The sequence below is a fragment of the Pleurodeles waltl genome, chromosome 8 (assembly GCF_031143425.1).
Source record: "Pleurodeles waltl isolate 20211129_DDA chromosome 8, aPleWal1.hap1.20221129, whole genome shotgun sequence".
In the NCBI taxonomy this organism is placed as follows: domain Eukaryota; kingdom Metazoa; phylum Chordata; class Amphibia; order Caudata; family Salamandridae; genus Pleurodeles; species Pleurodeles waltl.
The window spans coordinates 437,458,481-437,479,597 of NC_090447.1; the positions used below are offsets into that span (position 1 = coordinate 437,458,481).

The window sequence follows — 21,117 nt, forward strand, 5'->3', positions numbered from 1 at the left end:
TAGAATCCTGGTAGCCGAATTCAAGAGGGAAAGACATCTTTCAGGTAAACTTTTGCCGTCTCCAAATCTCTTCCAGAAGTCAACTATTCAGTCCAGAAAGTAGAAAAGAGAATAGGGTAACTAAAGTTGCCTGTGGCCGAAGATGAACATAAACGGGTCAACTACATTTTATAAAATCAAGAGAACACAGTAGAACTTGATCGGACCCACAGCATCTACATCGCTTGTCAAGTGAAGACCTAGCTTACTTCTGTTATACTAACATGAGTGCACTAATTAAAAATAAAAGAACAAAGGGTAGTAGTAGTATATAAATTGCACCTCCTAAGTGAGAAGCAGTAAAGGGTGAAAGTAAATCATAACATCAATCTGAGGGTTGGTGCTAAAGTGGTATTGTCTACCCTGCTACCCTGGGTATCAATGGCAGTGGACTGAGACCCACTGTACTGAAATTTATTTAAGATTGGAAATCACAGCAGACAAATATAGCAGTCCACAAGTGAACATGTCAGTACATCACATAAGGTTCTGTAGACAGTAGTTCCAAAACCACAGGTTTATTGAATAGTAATAAAGTATTTGTGTGTTCTAGTATGTCACATCTTTGTAACAGTTAGTGCACCAAGCACGTGTTTCTTTACGGAATTTAACTTTTTCAAGGCTAAGGAATACGTGCTGTAATCCAAATCTGTGTGCGTGGATGAAGGTAAAAGAAAGAAGTTTAGTCTAAATAGGTCCAGACGAAAAGGGCCTTAAAGTGATGGTCACGGAAGATGAAACCCATGGACTACAGACGTTGTCGCAGGTACTTCTATGCAACTGAGGTCCCAGCTTATCATGGCTTACAGGACTTTCCCCCTTCTTCAGCATACTACAATGAAGCTAAACATTGCTCATGCTTTGGATACACAAGTGATTTGTGATGTGCAATGTGATTACTTCTCTATGACATACAGTGTGCTTCCTGGGCACAGAACATAACATCCTGTTCCATGTAGTGGAATTACTATCTCCTGTTTTTTCAACGTGGGTTCCATCTTTCGCATCCATCACTTTTGAGACCTTTTCGTCTGGACCTATTTTTTATCTTAACAATAAACAACTGTTGTCCACTGCAGGGGGTGGGGGATGATGATGGGTGTGTGTGTAGTGGTGGGGGGGGGGGATTGTTGAATCTTAGAAGTGAACGTGGACCAGCAGAAGAGACAATAGTAGAGAAACGATTGCCATGGGAAAAAATACCAGAGAGAAGAAATGATGGAAAAGGAAATGGAACAAAGAGCTCCCTGTTTAACAGAAGGATGCAGGGACTTACTCACCAACCAGAACATATATATACAAGACTTGTAAAGTTTATGTATTGGCCCATGAACACAACATGACAGTTTTTTCCTGGCACACAAAAACAACTATGAAGAAATTTGAAGTGACTGGACCCCATAATGAGAGTTTAGATATCAGTTGTAACCTAGATCGCACAAAGTCAGTAATGTGCGTGTCTCGCTTACTGCCTTTGTGTGTGCAATAAATGCTTAACACTGTTCTCTGAGAAGCCCAACTGCTTGCCCAAACCACCTCAGAAGAGAGCTTTTAGGGTTATTATTTTACCCCCTGTCAGCCAGTAAGGGTCACCACGGACTACCTGCATAGTGTCCCCTTACATTGGTACACTACGTTTGTGAAACTAATCAAATCCCCCACCTTCCTTATTAACAGGTGTTAGAGAGTTGAATCTTATTGATATCTGGTATTCACAACATCCTGAGGAGAAAGACTATAGTTTCCTTATGGATGTTTGCAGAACTCGCTCAAGAACTGAATTCTTCCCAATTTCTTCCATACCTAGCGAGACAGCATCTATTACTACCATTTAAACCTAAATATTATCAGACCATGCCATTAACCCTTAACACTGCCCACGTTGAAATAACACCCCCACACATACAGAATATGGAAAGTGGATGATGTGGTCTTTAGGGATCAAGTATTAGAGGCAAGTAGGAGGCTGGCCTGGTCTGTAGTGTGTACCAAAGGTACTTACACCTTATACCAGGTCAAGTTATCCCTTATTAGTGAAATGTAGGCAGTGTCTAGAAGCCAGGCTGTCTAGGGGTAGCTGTAGCTGAGCAGCCAAGGCTTACCTAGGAGACATGCAAAGCTCTTGCAATACCACTGTAGTCACACAGTACTCACACACATGAAAGAAAATACTCAGTGTTAAAAAATAAAGGTACTTTATTTTTAGTGACACAATGCCAAAAATACCTTAGAAACTGTACTCCCTTAGGAGGTAAGTAATATACACAGTATATACACTAGAATGAAGAAATAGCTGTAAAAACAGTTAGAAAAACGTACAAATAGTGAAAATCACAGTAGGTTGCAATGGGCCATACACTAAAATAGTGGAATGCGAAAGTTAGTTTCCCAAGAAGGCAAGTGTAGAGAGGCACTGGGATTTAAGAAAACACCAAAGGTAAGTACTAGAACCCTTCCCAGAGCCCAGGAAAACAGGAGTAAATCACAGTAAGTTTTCTTAAACACACAAGAAGTCGTGATAGAAGATTATGCAAGTACCTGAAGAGACTGCAGGACACCAACAATGGATTCCTGGACCTGAAGACCTGTGGCAGAAGGGGACCAAGTCCAAGAAGCACTGAGTCCAGGGAGAACAGGAGCCCCTGCTAACCCGGATGAAGGTGCACAAGATTAACCACCAGTGAGAAGACAGTCAGTTATGCACTCAAGAAGACAGACGTGGGTTCCTGGTTGGTGCAGACGATGTCCCATGCCGGATGTATGATTGCAGTCTGCTTTGCGTCGCTGGATTCTGCCAACAAGCTTTGGCACACACAAAGCTTGCGGTTAGCGGAAAATGGCGCTTCCTGGGACCAGGAGTCCCCTGTTGGTCTCTACCCTGGAGGGGGAGACAGAAGGGGCTCTCAGCAACTCAGAGAGCTCTAAGAAGACCAGACAGCACGCACAGGAGTCCCACAGCACATTGACAAAGAAGGTGATAATGGAGGCCCACGCAGCACGATACAGAGGGATCCCACGCCGTTGGCAAGCCACTCAGGAAACTGTGCGTTGCAGGATGGAGTGCTGGAGACCTAAGCTGTGCTGTGCATGAAGAACTTCTTGAAAGGTTGCACACAGGCCTTGGCAACTGCTAGTCATGCAGTGCACAGGGGTACTGTCTTGCGTGGGGAGGCAAGCCCTTATCTCCACCAAAGTTAGACAGCTGGGCCTTGGGTCTGTCGGGGTCACTTTAGTCCGCCACCCGTGTTGCTGGATCCATGCTCGTCATCAAGAGAGGGGACCAATGCCATTGGTCGTCGCTGCAGAGAGGTGACTACTGAAGCAGGGAAGTGACTCCGTCACTCCACTGGAAATTCCTTCAGTTCTTCTAGTGCAGGCTGAAGACCGGCATTCCTCGGAGGATGCACAACCTAGAAACAGTTGCAGTTGCTGGCAGGAGCTGAAGATACAGTGTTGTAGAAGTCATCTTTGCTTCTTTGTTGCAGTTTGTACAGTTCCTGGATGGTTCAGCTGCGGTTCCATCGGTAGAAAATGAAGTAAAGGATGCAGATAATTCCTGCTGGAGTTTTGCAGTCTGAATCTGAGGAAACACCCAGGAGAGAGACCCTAAATAGCCCTGAAATGGGGATTGGCTATCTACACAGGTAAGCACCTATCGGGGAGGGCTCTGATGTCACCTGCAGGCACTGGTCACTCAGAATCTCCCAGAGTGCCCCACTACCTTGGAATCCAAAATGGCAAAACCCAGGGACGCTCGGGAGGTCAATCCCCTTAGTCCAGTTTCGCACCAGAGCAGGGACTGGGGGTCTCTAAACCGGTGCAGACTGGATTATGCAAGGAGGCCACCATCTGTGCCCTTCGGGGCATTTCTAGAGGCTCTGGGAGGCTACCCCTCTCATGCCTGCAACACCTATTTCCAAAGGGAGAGGGTGTAACACCCCTCTCCCAAAGGAAATGCTTTGTTCTGCCTTCCTGAGCTCGAGCTGCTTGAACAACAGGAGGGCAGAATCCTGTCTGTGAGGTGGCAGTAGCTGGGGCTGCCTGAAAAACCTCAGAAGGCTGGTATGGCAGTACTGAGGGTCCACCGTGGAGCCCCCAGAGTGCATGGAATTGTAAAACCAATACTAGAATCAATATTGGGGTACAATTCACCAGTGTTAGACACCTTACATGGCCATATCCTGAATTACCATTGTGAAGCTGGACATAGGTATTAACCTATGTCCAGTGCACGCATAAAACGGCGTCCCCGCTCTCAGGAAGTCCGGGGAAATGGTCATGGACAACGTGTGGGCACCTCTGCTAGTGTTTGAAGGGCTGACATATAGGTGACTTATAAGTGACCTGCTGCAGTGTAAATGGCTTTGAAATGGTGCATGCAAAGGCAGTCCTGTAGAAGCCTTTGCATGGGCTCCCTATGGGTGGCAAAAGTAAGGCTATTGCCCATAGGGATCCCCTGGAACCCTAATCCCCTAGGTACCTAAGCCCCATATACTAGGGACTTATAAGGGGGCACCAGTATGCCAATTTGGGATGAAATACTGGGTTACCAGTATGTAGTGACCCATTTGAGAGGAGAGAAAGCATAAGCACTGGGTCCTGGTTAGCAGGACTCTCCAGTGACAGTCAAACACACTGACATCAGGCAGAAATTGGGGTTAACATGCCAAAAAGAGGGTACTTTCCTACTAGGAAACATACATGAAGTCTTTGAATATTATTGTGAAGATAACAAGGCAGATGACATATCATGGGCCATGGTTTGTAATGCTGCCAAAGAGGGAATCAGGGTGGGTTTATTTCATACATCTCCAAATACCTGAGACTGGAATGAGCAAAAGGAGCAGACTTTGAGAATGAAATAATATGGCTAGAGCAGGAACACAGAACAGCTCACAGAACCTATAGAGAGGACTCTATTTAGTGTTACAGGAACTGGAAGCACTCCTATTTAAAGAGACCTCTTAAAAGTTACTTGAGGTGAAACAAGTCTATTATAGAAAAGGAGATAAGACAGACAAACACTCGGCAACTAAAATAAAAGTAGTCGAGAATCAAAATCGTATACATGCCATAGAAGGTAAAAATGATTTATTCAAATAACATACGAAGGAATAATGGGAGTGTTTTTGCTATAGTGTACAAATCTTTACCCCCTAACCTCCAGGTTAAATACCTAGAGGAAATATGGTTTCCTTCTATAGCCCTGGAAGAATTTGAAAAATTGGAAGAGAAGATCACTGCAGATGAGGTTAGAATGGCATTAAAATTGTTCCTGCACAGTAAAGCCCCCAGACCCAACCTGTTCATGAACTCATTTTACAATACTTCTATTGATATTTTAACAACACCATTAAGTTAGGTGTTTAATTTCTGTGTAGTAGAAATAGGACAGGTGACACTAACCATGATGGAATTTACACTTCCCTTCATACTAAAACTGAATAAAGGTTTAAAAAAATGTAGCTCCTACAGATCCATAGCTCTGCCTAATATCGATATTAAGATTTTTACAGAGATGTTGGCCACAAGAATTGAGAATCTATGGCCTACCTTGACCTCACCCTGTCAGGCTGGCTTTTTACATGATAGACAACAGGGGACAGTGCTAGATTGGTCATAAATGTCAAACAGAGAGCCACCATTACTGATGCCCAACTACTCTTTCTCTCGCTACAAGCAGAGAAGGAATTTGTTGAAGTGGAATGGAGGTTTAAAAAAAGGCTAACCAAATCCGAAATAGGCTTGATAATGGAATGATTTTGGCTCACTTCAGACACCAGTCAACAAAATTAAGAGTACAATACTGTCAGTCACAGGAACAAAATAGGGATGCTGCAGTCTCCCTCGATATTTGCACTAGGTATAGAACCCCTAGTACAGAAAATAATGGATACTACCCTGATCTCTGGGTTCCCTACAAAGACAGGTCTGATAAAAACTAATGATGTTTGCAGATTACATTCTTGCTTCCTGGCAATTCCTTGAACCTTGTTTCCAAATTTGATTGACGACCTATAAAATATTTTAGCTTGGGCGTCTGGCTTCAAAATTGAATTCAGCAGAATGGAAGTCTGGGACACCATTGCCAGTAGTGAGAACATAATAAAAACGTACAGATTCATATGGTCAACAAAAAGTTTAACATTTTTGGATGTAAATATACTACTCAAATCACAGAGCTCTGTAATATCAACATACACCCCTCTTAGGCTTTCTATATAAAGATCTGTGTAGGTGGGTTAAACTAGAAGTGTCATGGTTTGAGAGGATACATTGTATAAAAATTATGTTCATGTCTCGATTTTTTTAGATGTAATCTGAACACTACCAATGGAAATCCTACCAGTGGCCATTGAAATTATCCAAAAGAAGTGACATACCTGACCTTCCTGCGGCACCACTAGGCAGGCAGCGCGTCTCGGGCATTCTATGTTAGATGCTCCTTGCTGGCTGTGGACTTCCTCCATGTAGTCCGGTCCTGGTTTTCTTCTTTCTTGTGGAAGTGAATTGGAAGGGAGATTTCTGTGATTCTTGTCCATGGTCTTGTTTTTACTCCCAGAGTGGCGTTGTTGGCGTTTTTGGGGGTTGTTGGCAGATGTGGGCAACCCTAGGAAGGAATGTATTTTCATTGGGTTGGTGGCTGAGCAAGACATTGCTTGCAAATGGAATTCCACGACCTCTATTACATTGGTGTAGTGGTGAAGGGAGGTAGACTGGTGTGCTCAGCAGGAGCGGCCCACATATGAGGCCCAAGACTGCTCTCATAAACACAAGAGGATCTGGAGCGGGTGGTGGGCTCATGATAGACTGAATACCAGCACTGGTTGATTGTTATTGTCTTTTGACTGTCTTCTGTAACCTTGTGCTGGCCGTATGGACTGCAGTCTATTTTTGTTTTTTGTTTGATTATTTTGCTGTGTGATGTAAAAATCAATAAAAATTTGGTTAAGGAAATATATCCAAAAGAAGCTTTGGTGCTTTATTTGGGATAGCAATCATCCCACAGTACTGAAATCTATACCACATATAAAGTAGGACCAGGTGCCCCATATGGAAACATGTACATTCTAGTGACACAGGAAGCACAAGCTATCTAATGGGACATCACCTTTCTTTAAACTCTAGTGTCAGCATCCCATTAAACTGTGGTGTTAGGTAGTGTGGAGGTCCTGCACCACAGAACATCGTCTTAGGCGGCTCTGCTAAAATATTGAAACTAGGCAGTCAGACTAAACAGGTGATAACAATTCCATCATCTACAACACGTTTAATGGGATATCCTGAATTTACTCCTGCAGTGAATGATCAGGGATGTGTCGGATGGAATGGGATCATCCTCTTACATTGGGCTCTTCTTCAGTGATTAAACACTAAAAAACAAGAATTAGTACAGAACTGGTGTTTGACTGCATTTGAATGATATTTTTCAAATCACCTAACAACCAGCAAAGAGAAATAGAGAGAGCATAGATATGACCAAAACGGAAAATTTGACGATATGGTGGCAATAGTCAAAAAGCTGTATTGCACCTATACGAGCCATCAAGTTGCACTCAACCCATTCAAACACTGTCATTGCAATAAAATGGTCAGATGAATTGGAAGAGGAAATTCCAGAAAGCACAATGATGGAAATATGGTTACCAGCAGAAAAAAAAAACATGTGTGTTAACTACAAGGAAAATGCATTTAAGATAATGCTACAATGGTATATAACACCAGTTTGTCTGAAAGCTATGCTGCGTGGCTTGATCACTGTAGGAGCGGCAGTGGGGTGCTAGGTACCCATCACCACATATGGTGGACCCCTAGTCACATTGACTATCTCTGGAGGGAGATTCTCATAGTTTTCAAAGACATGCCAAATATGCAGCTGCCACTAAATCCTTTAATAATTTTGTTGAGGGAAATGGACAATATAGATCTCTGTCTAGTACCACCCTCAATATGCAGATTCTGTTCATATTTCCAGCTAAATTAACCAAGCTCCAGACCCATCCTCGCCATCAATGTATGGTGGATGTAAACCTGGAACCTTTATTCAATGAGGAAACTGGCTGCTACAATAAAAGATAAAACATCTAAATTTGAGGTGGTGTGAAAAGCCTTCCAGACATACATTAAAAACCAGTCTTCCCAAATGTAATTGTACCCATCACCAACACCCATATGTACAGAAGGAGTAATAGTGTCATTAGATGTGATTTAGAGTAGTCCCAGCAATAGCTGGGACAACTGTTCAGAGTGACTTTTTCAAATTAACCAGTAACATTAAAACTGCCTTATTTATGCACAAGAATAGAACTTGTAGATTGAAATCCATCTATAAGAGACATACCTTTTTTACTTTGTGAAAACGGCCTACAGTGACCTGGTTTCACTGATATGTTGTTGCCAAACATTACCAACCTTTTAAAATACTGACCAAAGATTTGCTTAATGGATATGTATGATGCATTGTTGGTTACTTCTGTAACTGAAATCTATAATTGTTCTATAATTGAAGTTGTTAGAATAAGGTATTAGAAGCTTTTTGAAGCAAAAGCACGTTTTATAAGCAAAACATTAAGCATGTCAATGGTTGGCTGGAACTAACAAAAATACCCTCTAAGGGACAGCATAATCTTCATTTGTGGTAGTGAACAAAATCAGTGCCCACTGTAAAGGAGTAAGAGAGGAAAGATTTTTGTAAAAGTATGCCCTATGTAAACTGCTTCACTTGCTCCCAATTTCCATGCTTAAAATATAGCAGATGAAAGAAAAATGCCCGGACCTTTTCAACTGCTCTGCAACATCTCATAGAGGTCTCCAAATATCCCTACACTTCCAAAGTGGCTTTTTAGGCACTAGACCAATGATTCAAATGGGAAAAAAGATTTTCCCACAGCCAAACATGACCCAGCCAAAGGTCCAGTTACCAGTGGTTTGCTGGTGTTTCTTCCAGGCATCGGTTTCTTTTCACTGTATAGACCACACTTTTTCTTTCAGGAAAGATTTTCACAGTAGGCATGCTTTTCCTGGTAAAGGTAAGATCCTAGACACTTGGGGTTAGTGAGAAACCAGGTATCCTAGCTCGCAGAGAAGTATTTCACGTCTACCTTTTCAAGATAAAGTAGGAACCATCACGCCTCATCCTTCTTGAGACAGATGGGAATTCTTCTGAACAGGCTGCTTTCTTATATCTAAGTCCCAAGCAGTGAGAACTTGCAAGGTTGGCGACCAAATGAGTACGTTTGAGTGAGGAAGTGGACAGCTGCTTTTTGTGTTGGTTGGAAACGTGCAACATTTGAGAGAAAAGTCTTTTAGGGCAAGGCAAAATCCTACTGTTAAACTAAACAAAAAATGCTAGTTATTTTTCGTTCTGTAAAATGTCGAATTCCTATTGAAATTGTTTTTTTTATTAGGACTGTTATCGAAGTTTGTAACCCATATGCTCAGAAAATAATTTTAGGAAAGTACTCTAATTATATTTTTGATAAAAACTATACTGCTACAGCTTGGCACTAATAGTTAAGGAAACACTTCTGAAGGCATACATTATGTCCCTGAACTAAATACCCTTTGGTAAACAGTTGTCCTATGGTTAGTATTGTGCTAATAATATTGTAACTGTATAAAATATCACTTAGTTCCTAAACTGTTGTTTCTGTTGTTTGGACTCTAGGGTTTGTGAACTGGAAGAACTTGGCGATCTCTCTCCCTGCTGGGAAAGCCTTCGCAGGCAAATTGTTACTCAATATCAAACAATCATACTAACCTACCAAGAGAACCTTACAGATTTGCATCAGTACAAAGGTAAAGAAATATGGGCTATTCCCCAATGACAGCTTCATGCCACAGGTTTATTTTATGCAGCTGGTGTATTTTTGGATCTGGGTGTTTGCTAAAGTGAACGTTGAGCATTTGAATCTATTCTGTTGTACAACATAAAAACTGTTAATGAAAGGAACGCAAGTGCTGTATATCCTATGAGCTTGTAACCTCTTAAGCTTTCGTTGAAAGTGTTAAGAGATTTTGTGAAACATCAGGGAAAGACTTAGCTTCATAGCCTCATCAGTGTTTATTTTCTTCCAAAAATAGTACTAAGGTCCTGATCATAAGTCGGGTAAACCTGAATTTGGCTCCACCACATCACATCGACCTCCTTTTTTCCACACCCAATTTTCCCAGATATGTGATCAATGGACCTGATTTGACTGGGCAGAAATCCCAGTTCGTAAAATCTCTATACATGCAAAAGATAATTCAGAGGCTAATTATATTTACAGAAGTGACGGACCGGTGTTTCACATAGAGTAATCAACAAATGAATGGAGGGAGCTAAAGGAAGGAGATAAGAAGTCACAGTAAGCACATGATATCAGTAATAAGAGATTTTTTTGAAGAACACAAAGTAGAGGATGGAACATAAATGACCGCATTCAAAAGACTGAATATCTTAATTAAGGTGCTATAGGAAATGAACCCAAAAAGCAAGTAAGTGTCAGCAAGTTCAAAGACGAGGAGAAAATAGGAACTCAGCATGAGGCGGGAGAAAAAAAATATGGTTTGAAAAACATGTGAGGCAATATAATGAATGTCTGGATACAGGAAGTAACTGTGAGAAAGGCTAAGAAGCACATGGTGGTGTTTTCACAACCAAAAATTAGGTAAAAACAGACTCAAAGAGTTTTTGGAAAAAGAGAAGCTTCAGATCCATCTTTAATCTTGACAGAATATTTTATGTGGAATTATAATGAAAATTAGTTTTTATATTTTAAATGTAGAGTAAAATAAAGAAAATGCTATAGTACTATATGTTGATTTTGAATTTAATATTTAATCTAGTATACTAAAAAACAATCGGGGGGAAGTTTAAATAAAAAAATTAATTCCCACATAAATTAAAACAATGCATTTTTTATTATATGTCAATTATTAAAAGTGATGTGTAGAATTAATTAAAAGTATTTTTTTAATATTTTAATAAAAAAGGTTATATTAATATATACATTAACAACATTGTTAAAATATTTTATAATTAACTGATGTTTTGATTTAGTTTTTTAAATGTTAAATTATATTTTTAATTATTTTAAATAATTTTAATTAACATTATTTCCTATGGTGTTTTATTTTAAATCTCAACCTCTGTTATTTTGTATGGGAGGGTATTGCAGTACTAGTGGATGGCCATGTGTAGTGCTGGACTTACTACAGCTCTACAAAGCTTTGCCACATGAGGATTAAAGTCGGCGTAAGCAGAGTTCTACGAGAAGCTACACCATCTGAATTTTGCAGTGGGTGTGAGCAGTGAGGTAGCGGAAGCCCCTAATTGAGGTGACTTCAGTATTTGTGGCTTCCATGAACTTTGTAGACTCGGAGGTGGCACCTCCAAGATGGCGGCCAGACTGCTGATGAGAGGAGCGAGCCACGGCACTGTCGAAATTGATTTGCCTTGACAGGCGAGAGGACGGTTGGGGCGCGGGGGATCTGAGCAACAGTGAACACAACCTGAATGATTGCTCAACACTGCGCCCTGGGTGAGTAAGCAATAGCCGTGGTCCTGACCATTGAACCCAACAGCCTCGCATGGAAGGCCGAGAGGGGAGGAGTGAGGCTACCCTCGTAGTTGCGAATCTGGGATTGCCTAGCAGGAGGCCAAAGGACGCTACCTCCCCCAACATGCATCTCCCACTAAGGAGCAATATCCTAGCAATCACCTACGAAGACTCACCTAGAAAGCGGGACTATCCCCCATACCTCCAGTGACAGTACTTATTCACTTGCAAGCCCAGAGACACCCCTACGCTCCTGTGGCTTGGCCTTTAAATATCCTGCATTGACAAAAGTGCCTTTGCCAGACACACCCAGCATACTCCTTCAGGAAAACGGTGTTGTGCCCAGTTTAAGTGCCAGTGAGTGCTGGACTGGCTTCCGCTATTCGCTAAGTGGGAGATCATATTTGGTGGCGCCTTGTGGGGTGCGGTCTGCTGCCTCATTGTCTACGGCTTCACCTAGCGCCTGTGGGCCCAGATAATAAATACATCTGTTATCTATTGCCTCCCTGAACCAGCACATACCACACCGTGCTCCTGGTGACACTTGTTGCTTCTGAGACACTACCATTGTGATCATACTGCCAGCATCTCCCTAGGTGACTTTTACCCCCAAAGGAGAACTGCTGTTGGCTATATATGGGGGTACACCAGTGGACTAGTGGACAGCAATCTACACTGTGCAAATACCTTGGCTACTGCTACGATTGCTGCAATGACTAACACTGCTCTAAAAAGGATACGACCCTAAGAGACATGCTCAGCAAACCACCACCTAAAAAAGCAGAGCAGCAGCCGCCCATGCAGTCCGTGACCACCTCTCCAGTGTAGGCTGCTGAGACGGCCATCTTGGATACTGAGGAGCCTGTCACTTACACGTTCTTAGAGACTCTTTTTGGCACCTTGAAAGAAGTCATTTCGGTGCTTACGAGAGATATGCAGCCAACGTCAAGGACATTAAACGAGAACTGACCGAAATGGGGCACCGAATAGACACCTCGGAGACAACAAGTGAACAGCGATAGTAAGAACTTAATGCACAGCAGCAAGAACTACTGGAGCTGTGCAATAAATACAAAAATGTATATCACCCCCTGGAAGATTTGGAAAATAGATTGTGCCCCTCTAACAAATGTATCAAAGGAGTGCTGATGCAAACAGACTGGCAACTTGAAAGATTATGTGATACATCTATTGCACCATGTGGCACTGATGCTGGTGGACAAGGACATCATCGTAGATCTCACGCACAGAGCGGGACACCCCACCAAGACTCCTGGCACCCTCCAAGATATTCTGACATTCATCCACTCTTATAAAGAAAAGGAACTTATCATGGTGGCTATCAGAGACACGACTACTATTACCTTTAAGGGAACGAAGATTGGCATCTTTCAAAACGTATTAGTTATCACTCTTCATAGACACAGAACTCTCTGACTTGACACTCCCTTCCTCCGGTAGAAAGGAAGGTATGTCATTGGGGGTCACCCCTTCAGGGTCATCTTCATTTGGAACAAAGAAACACACATCATGCGCACCATGGAGGAAGCTCAGGTGGTCCTTGGCCTTACACTCTCCTTAGAGAATGACGCCAACTCCAGTGAAGCAGCAGTTTTATCTCACCCGTCAATGGAATTGTGCCACTGAAGTGACAAATTGTTATAAAATAGTCATTCTAATGTCCATTTCTACTCTCCCTGACATATGTTCTCCTCCAGCAGCAGTCTTCGATGTGGTCCCGCCGCAGATGGATCGACGGGACACCATGCGGTGGAGCCCCTCTTGGTCTGACGATCGACCACCAAGATTTCCGGATATCGCACAATTGGATCCCTTCTGTTTGTTGAGGTTTGCTCCCAGGTGCTGGAGCGCAGTTGTTTTGACATTTTATTGTTTTTCGTGTTTTCCCCTTCCTTATGCCAGACTCTGCACTTTTAGTGCCATCACCAGTATGGTCCATCTCATTTCGACAGAGGTAGGCTACCTCCACTGCTGCTTCAACCAATCACCTCCACGGAAAGAGCATACTTAATATCTACTCCGTCACATACTTAAAATTCTTAGTCTCAATACTCGAGGCTTAAATGCCCCTGTGAAGCGCTTAGCCCTCATTTCCTTGAAAAGGAAAAAGGGAAGTCTGCCTCTTACAAGAGACTCATCGACTGGCATTGAATGCGCTCCCACTGGTTTGACCACCAGTTTTTCTCCTTGGGCCCAAACAAATGGGCGGGAGTTGCTATATTGATAGCTTCTTACTTTCCAGGAAGGGTGATCCAAAGGCAGGCCGAGATGGCTGGCAGACTATTGTCCCTTCGTATCTCACTACACTCTCAGACACTCACCATAGCCACAATATATGCCCCCAGTGACCACCAAGAACCCTTTATATTAGATGCAATGGGCAGAGTGCTGACTTCCCCTGACTCAGACATACTGATAGACAGAGATTTTGATCTGACCTGATAAACAATTGGACAGATCAGCACAGAGAACGAGCCAAACCGAGGCTTTTAGGACAGTGGGCCTCCAATGGCTAACTGACATGGGTCTTATGGACATCTGGCGCTCAACCCATCCCACAGAACGGGCCTATCCTTATTATTCTGCAGTGCATAAAACGTATGGCTGGATAGATCTCTTCCTTACAGCATGCAGCCATTTCACATAGAGCACATTCACACACAAAGTAGTTCCATTCAATGACAGGGAGTACGATGGTAACATGAACTTTTTTGAGACCAAAAAACACTTTTATCTCTAGCCAGTTTTTTTTTTTTTTTTGATTTGATGATGACCCAACAGCTTCCTGAACAATAGTTTTGCAAAACCTATGACAAAACAGGAATTGTCAAAAAACTGGCAGCCATTGCCAGACCTATTGGCTTTGCGTTGCAGGCCACAATAGTTGCGTGTAGTGATGTCAATGGAGCGGAGCCGCTGCAGCGTCGCTGCGTGTGCCGCTGAAGTCGGGAAAGTAGGTAAAAGTTAGTAGATGAAGTCTTTGCTGGTCCTGAGACTTCAGAACAGGAGGCAAGCTCAATCCAAGCCCTTGGAGAGCACCTGTGGGTAAGGCGGAGCCCTTCCAGCACAGTCAGAGGCCAGCAGGCAGCAGAGCAACAAGCAGGGCAGCAGTTCTTCTCAGCAAAGCAGTGTCCAGATGAGTCCTTTGGGCAGCCAGGCAGCTCCACTGACAGAGTTCAGGTGCCTGATTTGTTGGGGTTAGAGACCCAGTTTATATACCCCAAAATGCCTTTGAATTGGTAGAAACTTCAAAGAGTAGTTTTGAAGTGCACAAGTTCCCCTTTCAGCCCATTCCTGTCTACTATGAGCCCTGTGGGGGGGGGTTATCAGTCCTTTGTGTGAGGGTAGGCCACTGGCCTTCGAAATGTAAGAGAGAACCCCTCCAACTTTCCTGCCCAGGGAGACCCATTCAGTATGCGGATTAATGCACTTGTGACTGAGTGTCCTGTGTTTATGGCTGTCTGGGTCGATTGTACAAGGGGAGCGGTCAACCAGCACAAACCAGACGTGAAGTGGAGACAGGGATGTAAGGCACAGATGGCAGTAAGTGCAGATAAATGCCCACTTTCTAAAAGTGGCATTTCTCAAATAGTAATATTAAATCCAACTTCACCAGTAAGCAAGATTCTCTATTACCATTCTGGCAATACTAAACATGACAGGGCTGCTCCTTCCAGATCAGAATCTACCACTTAAAAGTATATGAGGGCAGTTCTAATGCTAGTCTATGAGAGAAGCAGGCCTCACAGTAGGGGAAAATTATTTTGTGAGTTTTTTACTACCAGGACATGTAAAACACATAGGTACATGCCCTGCCTTTTACTTACAGTGCACCCTGCCCTATGGGCTACCTATGGCCTACCTTAGGGTTGACTTATATGTAGAAAAAGGGGAGTTTAAGGTTTGGCAAGTAGTTTTAATTGCCAAGTCAAAGTGGCAGTGAAACTGCACACACAGGCCTTGCAATGGCAGGCCTGAGACATGTTTAAGGGGCTTCTTATGTGGGTGGCTCAATCTGTGCTGCAGACCCACTAGTAACATTTAATTTACAAGCCCTGGGCACATGTAGTACACTTTACTACGGACATACAGGTAAATTAAATATGCCAATTGGGTAGGAACCAATGTTACCATGTTTAGGGGAGAGAGCATGTGCACTTTAGCACTGGACAACAATTGTAAAGTGTGCAGAGTCCTAAAACCAGCAAAAACAGGGTCAGAAAAATGGAGGGAGGCGGCAGAAAGTTGGGGGATGATCATTCTAAGGCTGTCAGGTCTAACAATCATTATTTCTGAAGGTTCTGTTAGAAACTCAAAGTAATGGCTTTAACAGTATGTCGGAGTCTGAAATATATAAAACTGTCAAGTGTGTTTGTGCCTCTTCTTTTCTTATATTGATCCTGAATGATAAAAAAAGCTTCGCAGTATAGCTCGTGCATCATTGTCATCATATTATACCTGGCCAGTGACAGTTTGAGCTCTCCCTCCCAGTAATGGGTATTGCAGGATTATCTGGTAATGGCATGTGCAGTGAGCACAACTTCAAGGTACATGCTTGCATCCCCAACATGACCCATGCTCTGTTATTGTCCACCACTGTATATTTATTATTGCTCGGGTAAGCCCTGTGCTCCATGATGTTGGTGTGCAGGGTGCCCTTATCTAAAAAGGTGGTTCCCCCTATAATAGGTGGCATAAGGGTCTGAGAGCGGTAGCTGTATACTGCCCACCTCTCCTGTGCAGCTAAACAATTTCTCTTCAGAACTATGATGGAGAGATTCCCCCATCTCGTATGGCAGTGCAAATATGTCACATCTTACTCCAGCATATTTGTTCAAAGATGTCCGTATTGTTTTAATGGCGAGCGCACAAGCGATTTGACCTGTTGTAAGTATTGTGGGCTTTTAACCATAGCCACCTCCTGCCCATCACTTTCACTTGTGTGTGGGCTTGCCTTTCAACAATCCCTTGTTGTGATTGCTAATTGCTTTATGTTTGTCCTGCCTTGTGGTGGTTTTCTTACATCCTTGCAGGCTGACCCTGTTACATGGATTATTGCACAATTGCCGATGTGTTTTACTGTGAGTGAACTACTTTGTTCTTTTGTCCCTCCCCTTCGTACAAGGTGGCCACTGCGCTCACAGCACAAACTCAATCCGCCCGTATATGTGAACAGTTGTTCTATATGGGTAGCTTCTGTGCCAATGAGATGTTTCCTGTTTCTAGCAGAAAATGCATTTCAAGATAGCCATTCAAGGGCTTGGGTCGGATTTTTCTAGCTCGTATGAACTGAAGACATTGTCTTTAGCGCACATGAAGCTGACTACTTTCTAATTCCAAAAGTAATACTGGCATGACAGCATCGGTGCACACTGTTCTTTCTCACTTTCAGTTCAGTTTTACTGATGTCATGCTTATTGAAATTTGTCCTACCATGATGGAAGTTACAGCACTGTGCTTCTGCTACCCTATTTGTATTTGTATGTGGATGTGTTTGAGAAACGTAAACTATTGTACCCTGTCTGAATTCGTCGGTTCATGTCTCAAAGGCTTTATATCAAAGCCATGGCTTCCGTTACATGACTTCCACTGGTCCGCCTGTCTAGCTTCTGCTAGCCACCTGATCACCCCTACTAAGACCTGAAGACTGGACTGGACTGGAAGCACTGTCCTAACACGTGCTGTAAACAAGCTCCTTCCAGTTGGCCAGAGCATCTTACACGATCTCTGTTTTTATTGGAGAAAAGAAAATACAAAAAAAAAGTGTTTAAAAGATAAGATCTGGAATAATATCGCTCTCAATTCATTGCACACCACTTAAAAATGTATTGACGGTTTATTGCTTCAGTGAATACCAATTGTACCTTTGAAATAACCACTTTATTGGACGCGACCTATGGAGTAAATAGTACCCTTTTTCCTAATCTGTTATTCTTTTATCATTGTTTAGTACGTCCTTGTTTTTTTAGAGAGGTTTGCTCTACACCAGTACCAGATGCACCAAATTGTATGTAAGCAGCTTCCTTTGCCCAGTATATTCCAGCTTTCGCACCCCTTCAAGGTCTGCGCTATTTGTAATAGAGAACCTGTAGACTGGTTGTATTGTGTCTCATCATGTTTGATGTCAGTGTTATCTGTCCTGTAAGTAGCACACGATCTGTAATTAGGAGGCTGACTATCCAAAAGGTTCAGAGGTTTCCATCACAGACCACGAACTGAGTTGTTTTTTTGCAGATGTGTGCTCTGGGGCTGCTAGCAGGCCAAACCCAAACACAACGCTTTCCATCTATAGGTTGTTTTGACCATTACAGTCTAATGCCAAATGTTTATTTCTAATAAAGGTATTTATTAGGTTTACATGATGTTTGTATATGTTTTATGAATCTCTCCTTATTGCAGTTATGGCAATGATTCAGGCCAACTTAACATCCTTATCATACTATGATTGTTTGAACACTCTTGATATGTTTGGGTGACCCTTCTAGTTTATTTCTCTCACTACTCTACTTCTTCGTAGCAGTCTTGCATCTTTTATTTTGGGACTTGTGTTAGCCAGCCACAAACTCTGATAATGGGGTGGTGAAAGTAGTATTCTATTGGAATTAGCATGGCAGATTTAAATTAGGTTGCGAAATGGCAAAAGTTTAATTTTTTGCTGCAAATAGAGGAAGAAGGTAAATGGAAGTGCTTTAGTTATATGCAGGGACACTGGAATTATGTGGCAGGAAAAGACTAAATTATGAGGCATGGTTGACCAATTAATGTGGCAAGAAAAGTCCAGTTATCAATTCACAACACCAACAGCTCTAACTCAAGCAAATAAAAAACCTATTGCATTGCTAATGCCTGTTAAAAAGGCTTTAGTCAGACGGACTGGGTTGTTAGCCAGTATGTATGGCAGTTTCAGGAGTGCAGCCATTTTAATCAGTGCTGTTCTGCCTGCCAGAGAAAGGGCATGCTTACTCTAGTGCTCTGTTTGGGTGTTCATTTTATCCATGACCGGCTCATAATTATCTCTGATCTCCTTACCCTTGTGAATATTTATGCCTAGATATCCTGCTGATCCTGTGCATCGGTGTAGCTGGATATTGAGCTGTATGTAGGAGACTCTGCCGCAGAGCTTTATGTTATACAGCCATTGGCTACCACTCCCCTCTTCCTTTTTTTCCTTTCGTATTTGCTACATTTTACCTTTACTGTTTTTTTCTTGTTTAAAGTGTCCTCCCTTCTATAATCCTTGACTTTTTTATTTTTCCATGTGGAGGCATAACCTGTACCACCCTTTCATGCTTCAGAAAGTGCAAATTTTTCCTGTCACTATAATATTTTTGTAATGCATTTTCGAACGTCTAATGAGCATTACACATTTTTATTTTGTGTTAGTGTTGAATTCAGAAACTATAATTTTGAATTGTTGACTTAGTAGTTTGTTTTAGTTGTATTGTATGCACATTGCCTGTCCCTTTGCTTGTACCCCCTCTTGTCCTAAAGGGTCTCGTCAAAGTTCCAGCTCTGTAGTTGTAGACTGGAGGCTACTGTCTCAGGAAGACTAATATTCCACTCACCCACTGTGGGATCGGTTCTCACAGATGAAAAGGAACTATCCAAACATACCGGTGTCATTCCTCTGTTGAAGCAGTGTCACTGACAGATGTAAGGCTTCTCTGTGAAGCTCTCAGTACCTCTCTGTGCTTACTCTCCCAGTCACTTTGTTTGCCACATCTCAGTTATTTCTGAGAGGAAGATCTCTATTGAAGACGCACTAGTAACAATCATATTGCCAAAGGAACACAAGGTTGCTGGAGACGTTTACCCCGTGGCCCATCACGTACCCTTAGTGTACAATATAAACGGGGCGTATAAAACATGCTAGGTTACGCTTACTGACATACTCGTAGAAAATACTCCGGTTGGGTAGGCCACGATGCTCATTTTACAGAAACTAAACCTCAAAGGAAGCACTTACAAATATAATCGTAGCAGGTGCCGCAGTTGAAGCTCAGCTTCTGGAAAGGACAAGCCACCCTAACTCTTGGGCTTGGCAAAGATAAAGCAAGGCTGTGCCCTAAGAGATCCCATAGCAGAAAAAGATCTAGAATCCATCCTGGAGGTGAACTGATGATGTACTGGAGCGTAATCTGTATCTGACTGTGACGCGTGGGTTCATTCTTCCTCTGCTGGAGACACAGAGTAGAAGGTTCTCCCTTTATAAAGCACCTGTAAGCTCCGCCCGCTGAGCCACGCCCCGTCCACCCTCGAAGTAGATAAAGGAATTCCCGCCTTTTACCACAATGATGGACAGCTTTCCAAAACGACCCCACTGCGTTTACCGCCGATTCAGGTGGTGCGTTGTTGATGCGCAGAAGCACGAGGACATCTCCACAAAGACGCACTAGTAACAATCACATTGCCAAAGGCACACAAGGTTGCTGGAGACGTTTTACCCCGTGTCCCATCACGTACCCTTAGTGTACAATATAAACGGGGCGTATAAAACATGCTAGGTAACGCCTACTGACATACTCGTAGAAAATACTCCGGTTGGGTAGACCACGATGCTCATTTTACAGAAACTAAACCTCAAAGGAAGCACTTAGAAATATAAACGTAGCAGGTGCCGCAGTTGAAGCTCAGCTTCTGGAAAGGACAAGCCACCCTAACTCTTGGGCTTGGCAAAGATAAAGCAAGGCTGTGCGCTCAGAGATCCCATAGCAGAAAAAGATCTAGAATCCATCCTGGAGGTGAACTGATGATGTACTGGAGCGTAATCTGTATCTGACTGAGACGCGCGGGTTCTATCTTCCTCTGCTGGAGACACAGAGTAGAAGGTTCTCCCTTTATAAAGCACCTGTAAGCTCCGCCCGCTGAGCCACGCCCCGTCCACCCTCGAAGTAGGTAAAGGAATTCCCGCCTTTTACCAGAATGATGGACAGCTTTCCAAAACGACCCCAGTGCGTTTACCGCCGATTCCGGTGGTGCGTTGTTGATGCTCAGAAGCACAAGGATATCTCCACAAAGACGCACTAGTAACAATCACATTGCCAAAGGCACACAAGGTTGCTGGAGACGTTTACCCCGTGGCCCATCACGTACCCTTAGTGTACAATATAAACGGGGCGTATAAAACATGCTAGGTAACGCTTACTGACATACTCGTAGAAAATACTCCGGTTGGGTAGGCCACGATGCTCATTTTACAGAAACTAAACCAATAACAATAAAATACATACACACTCTTTTAAACCTGTCTGACTAAGTATTTTTTACCGATGATTCTAATTATGTATTGTATGTGCATATGTGTGTGTATTCATGTGTGTGTGTGTATAAATATATATGTGTATATGTTGTTTCTGTGCCTGGCATGTTTGTGGATCATTGCATGGCTCCTGGTTTTTTTGGGGTTGTTATACTAGATATCTATGAATTTCTGCTCTCTTTTTATCACACTTATCTACTCATCACTCTTATGTCATGTCTCTATCAAACTATCCTCCATTCTCACTCGGACTCA

General features: G+C 42.7%; 1 protein-coding gene across 37 annotated transcripts in view; it reads left to right on the top strand.

The window, feature by feature from the left end:
• Window positions 1-21,117, top strand: part of INPP4A (inositol polyphosphate-4-phosphatase type I A) — a 997,999-nt gene that overhangs the window by 651,540 nt on the left and 325,342 nt on the right. For all 37 annotated transcript variants that reach the window (XM_069204338.1, XM_069204341.1, XM_069204354.1 and 34 more), the window contains one exon: window positions 9,707-9,837. In XM_069204338.1, coding sequence (XP_069060439.1) covers window positions 9,707-9,837 — 131 coding nt within the window. The remainder of the gene's footprint in view (window positions 1-9,706; window positions 9,838-21,117) is intronic.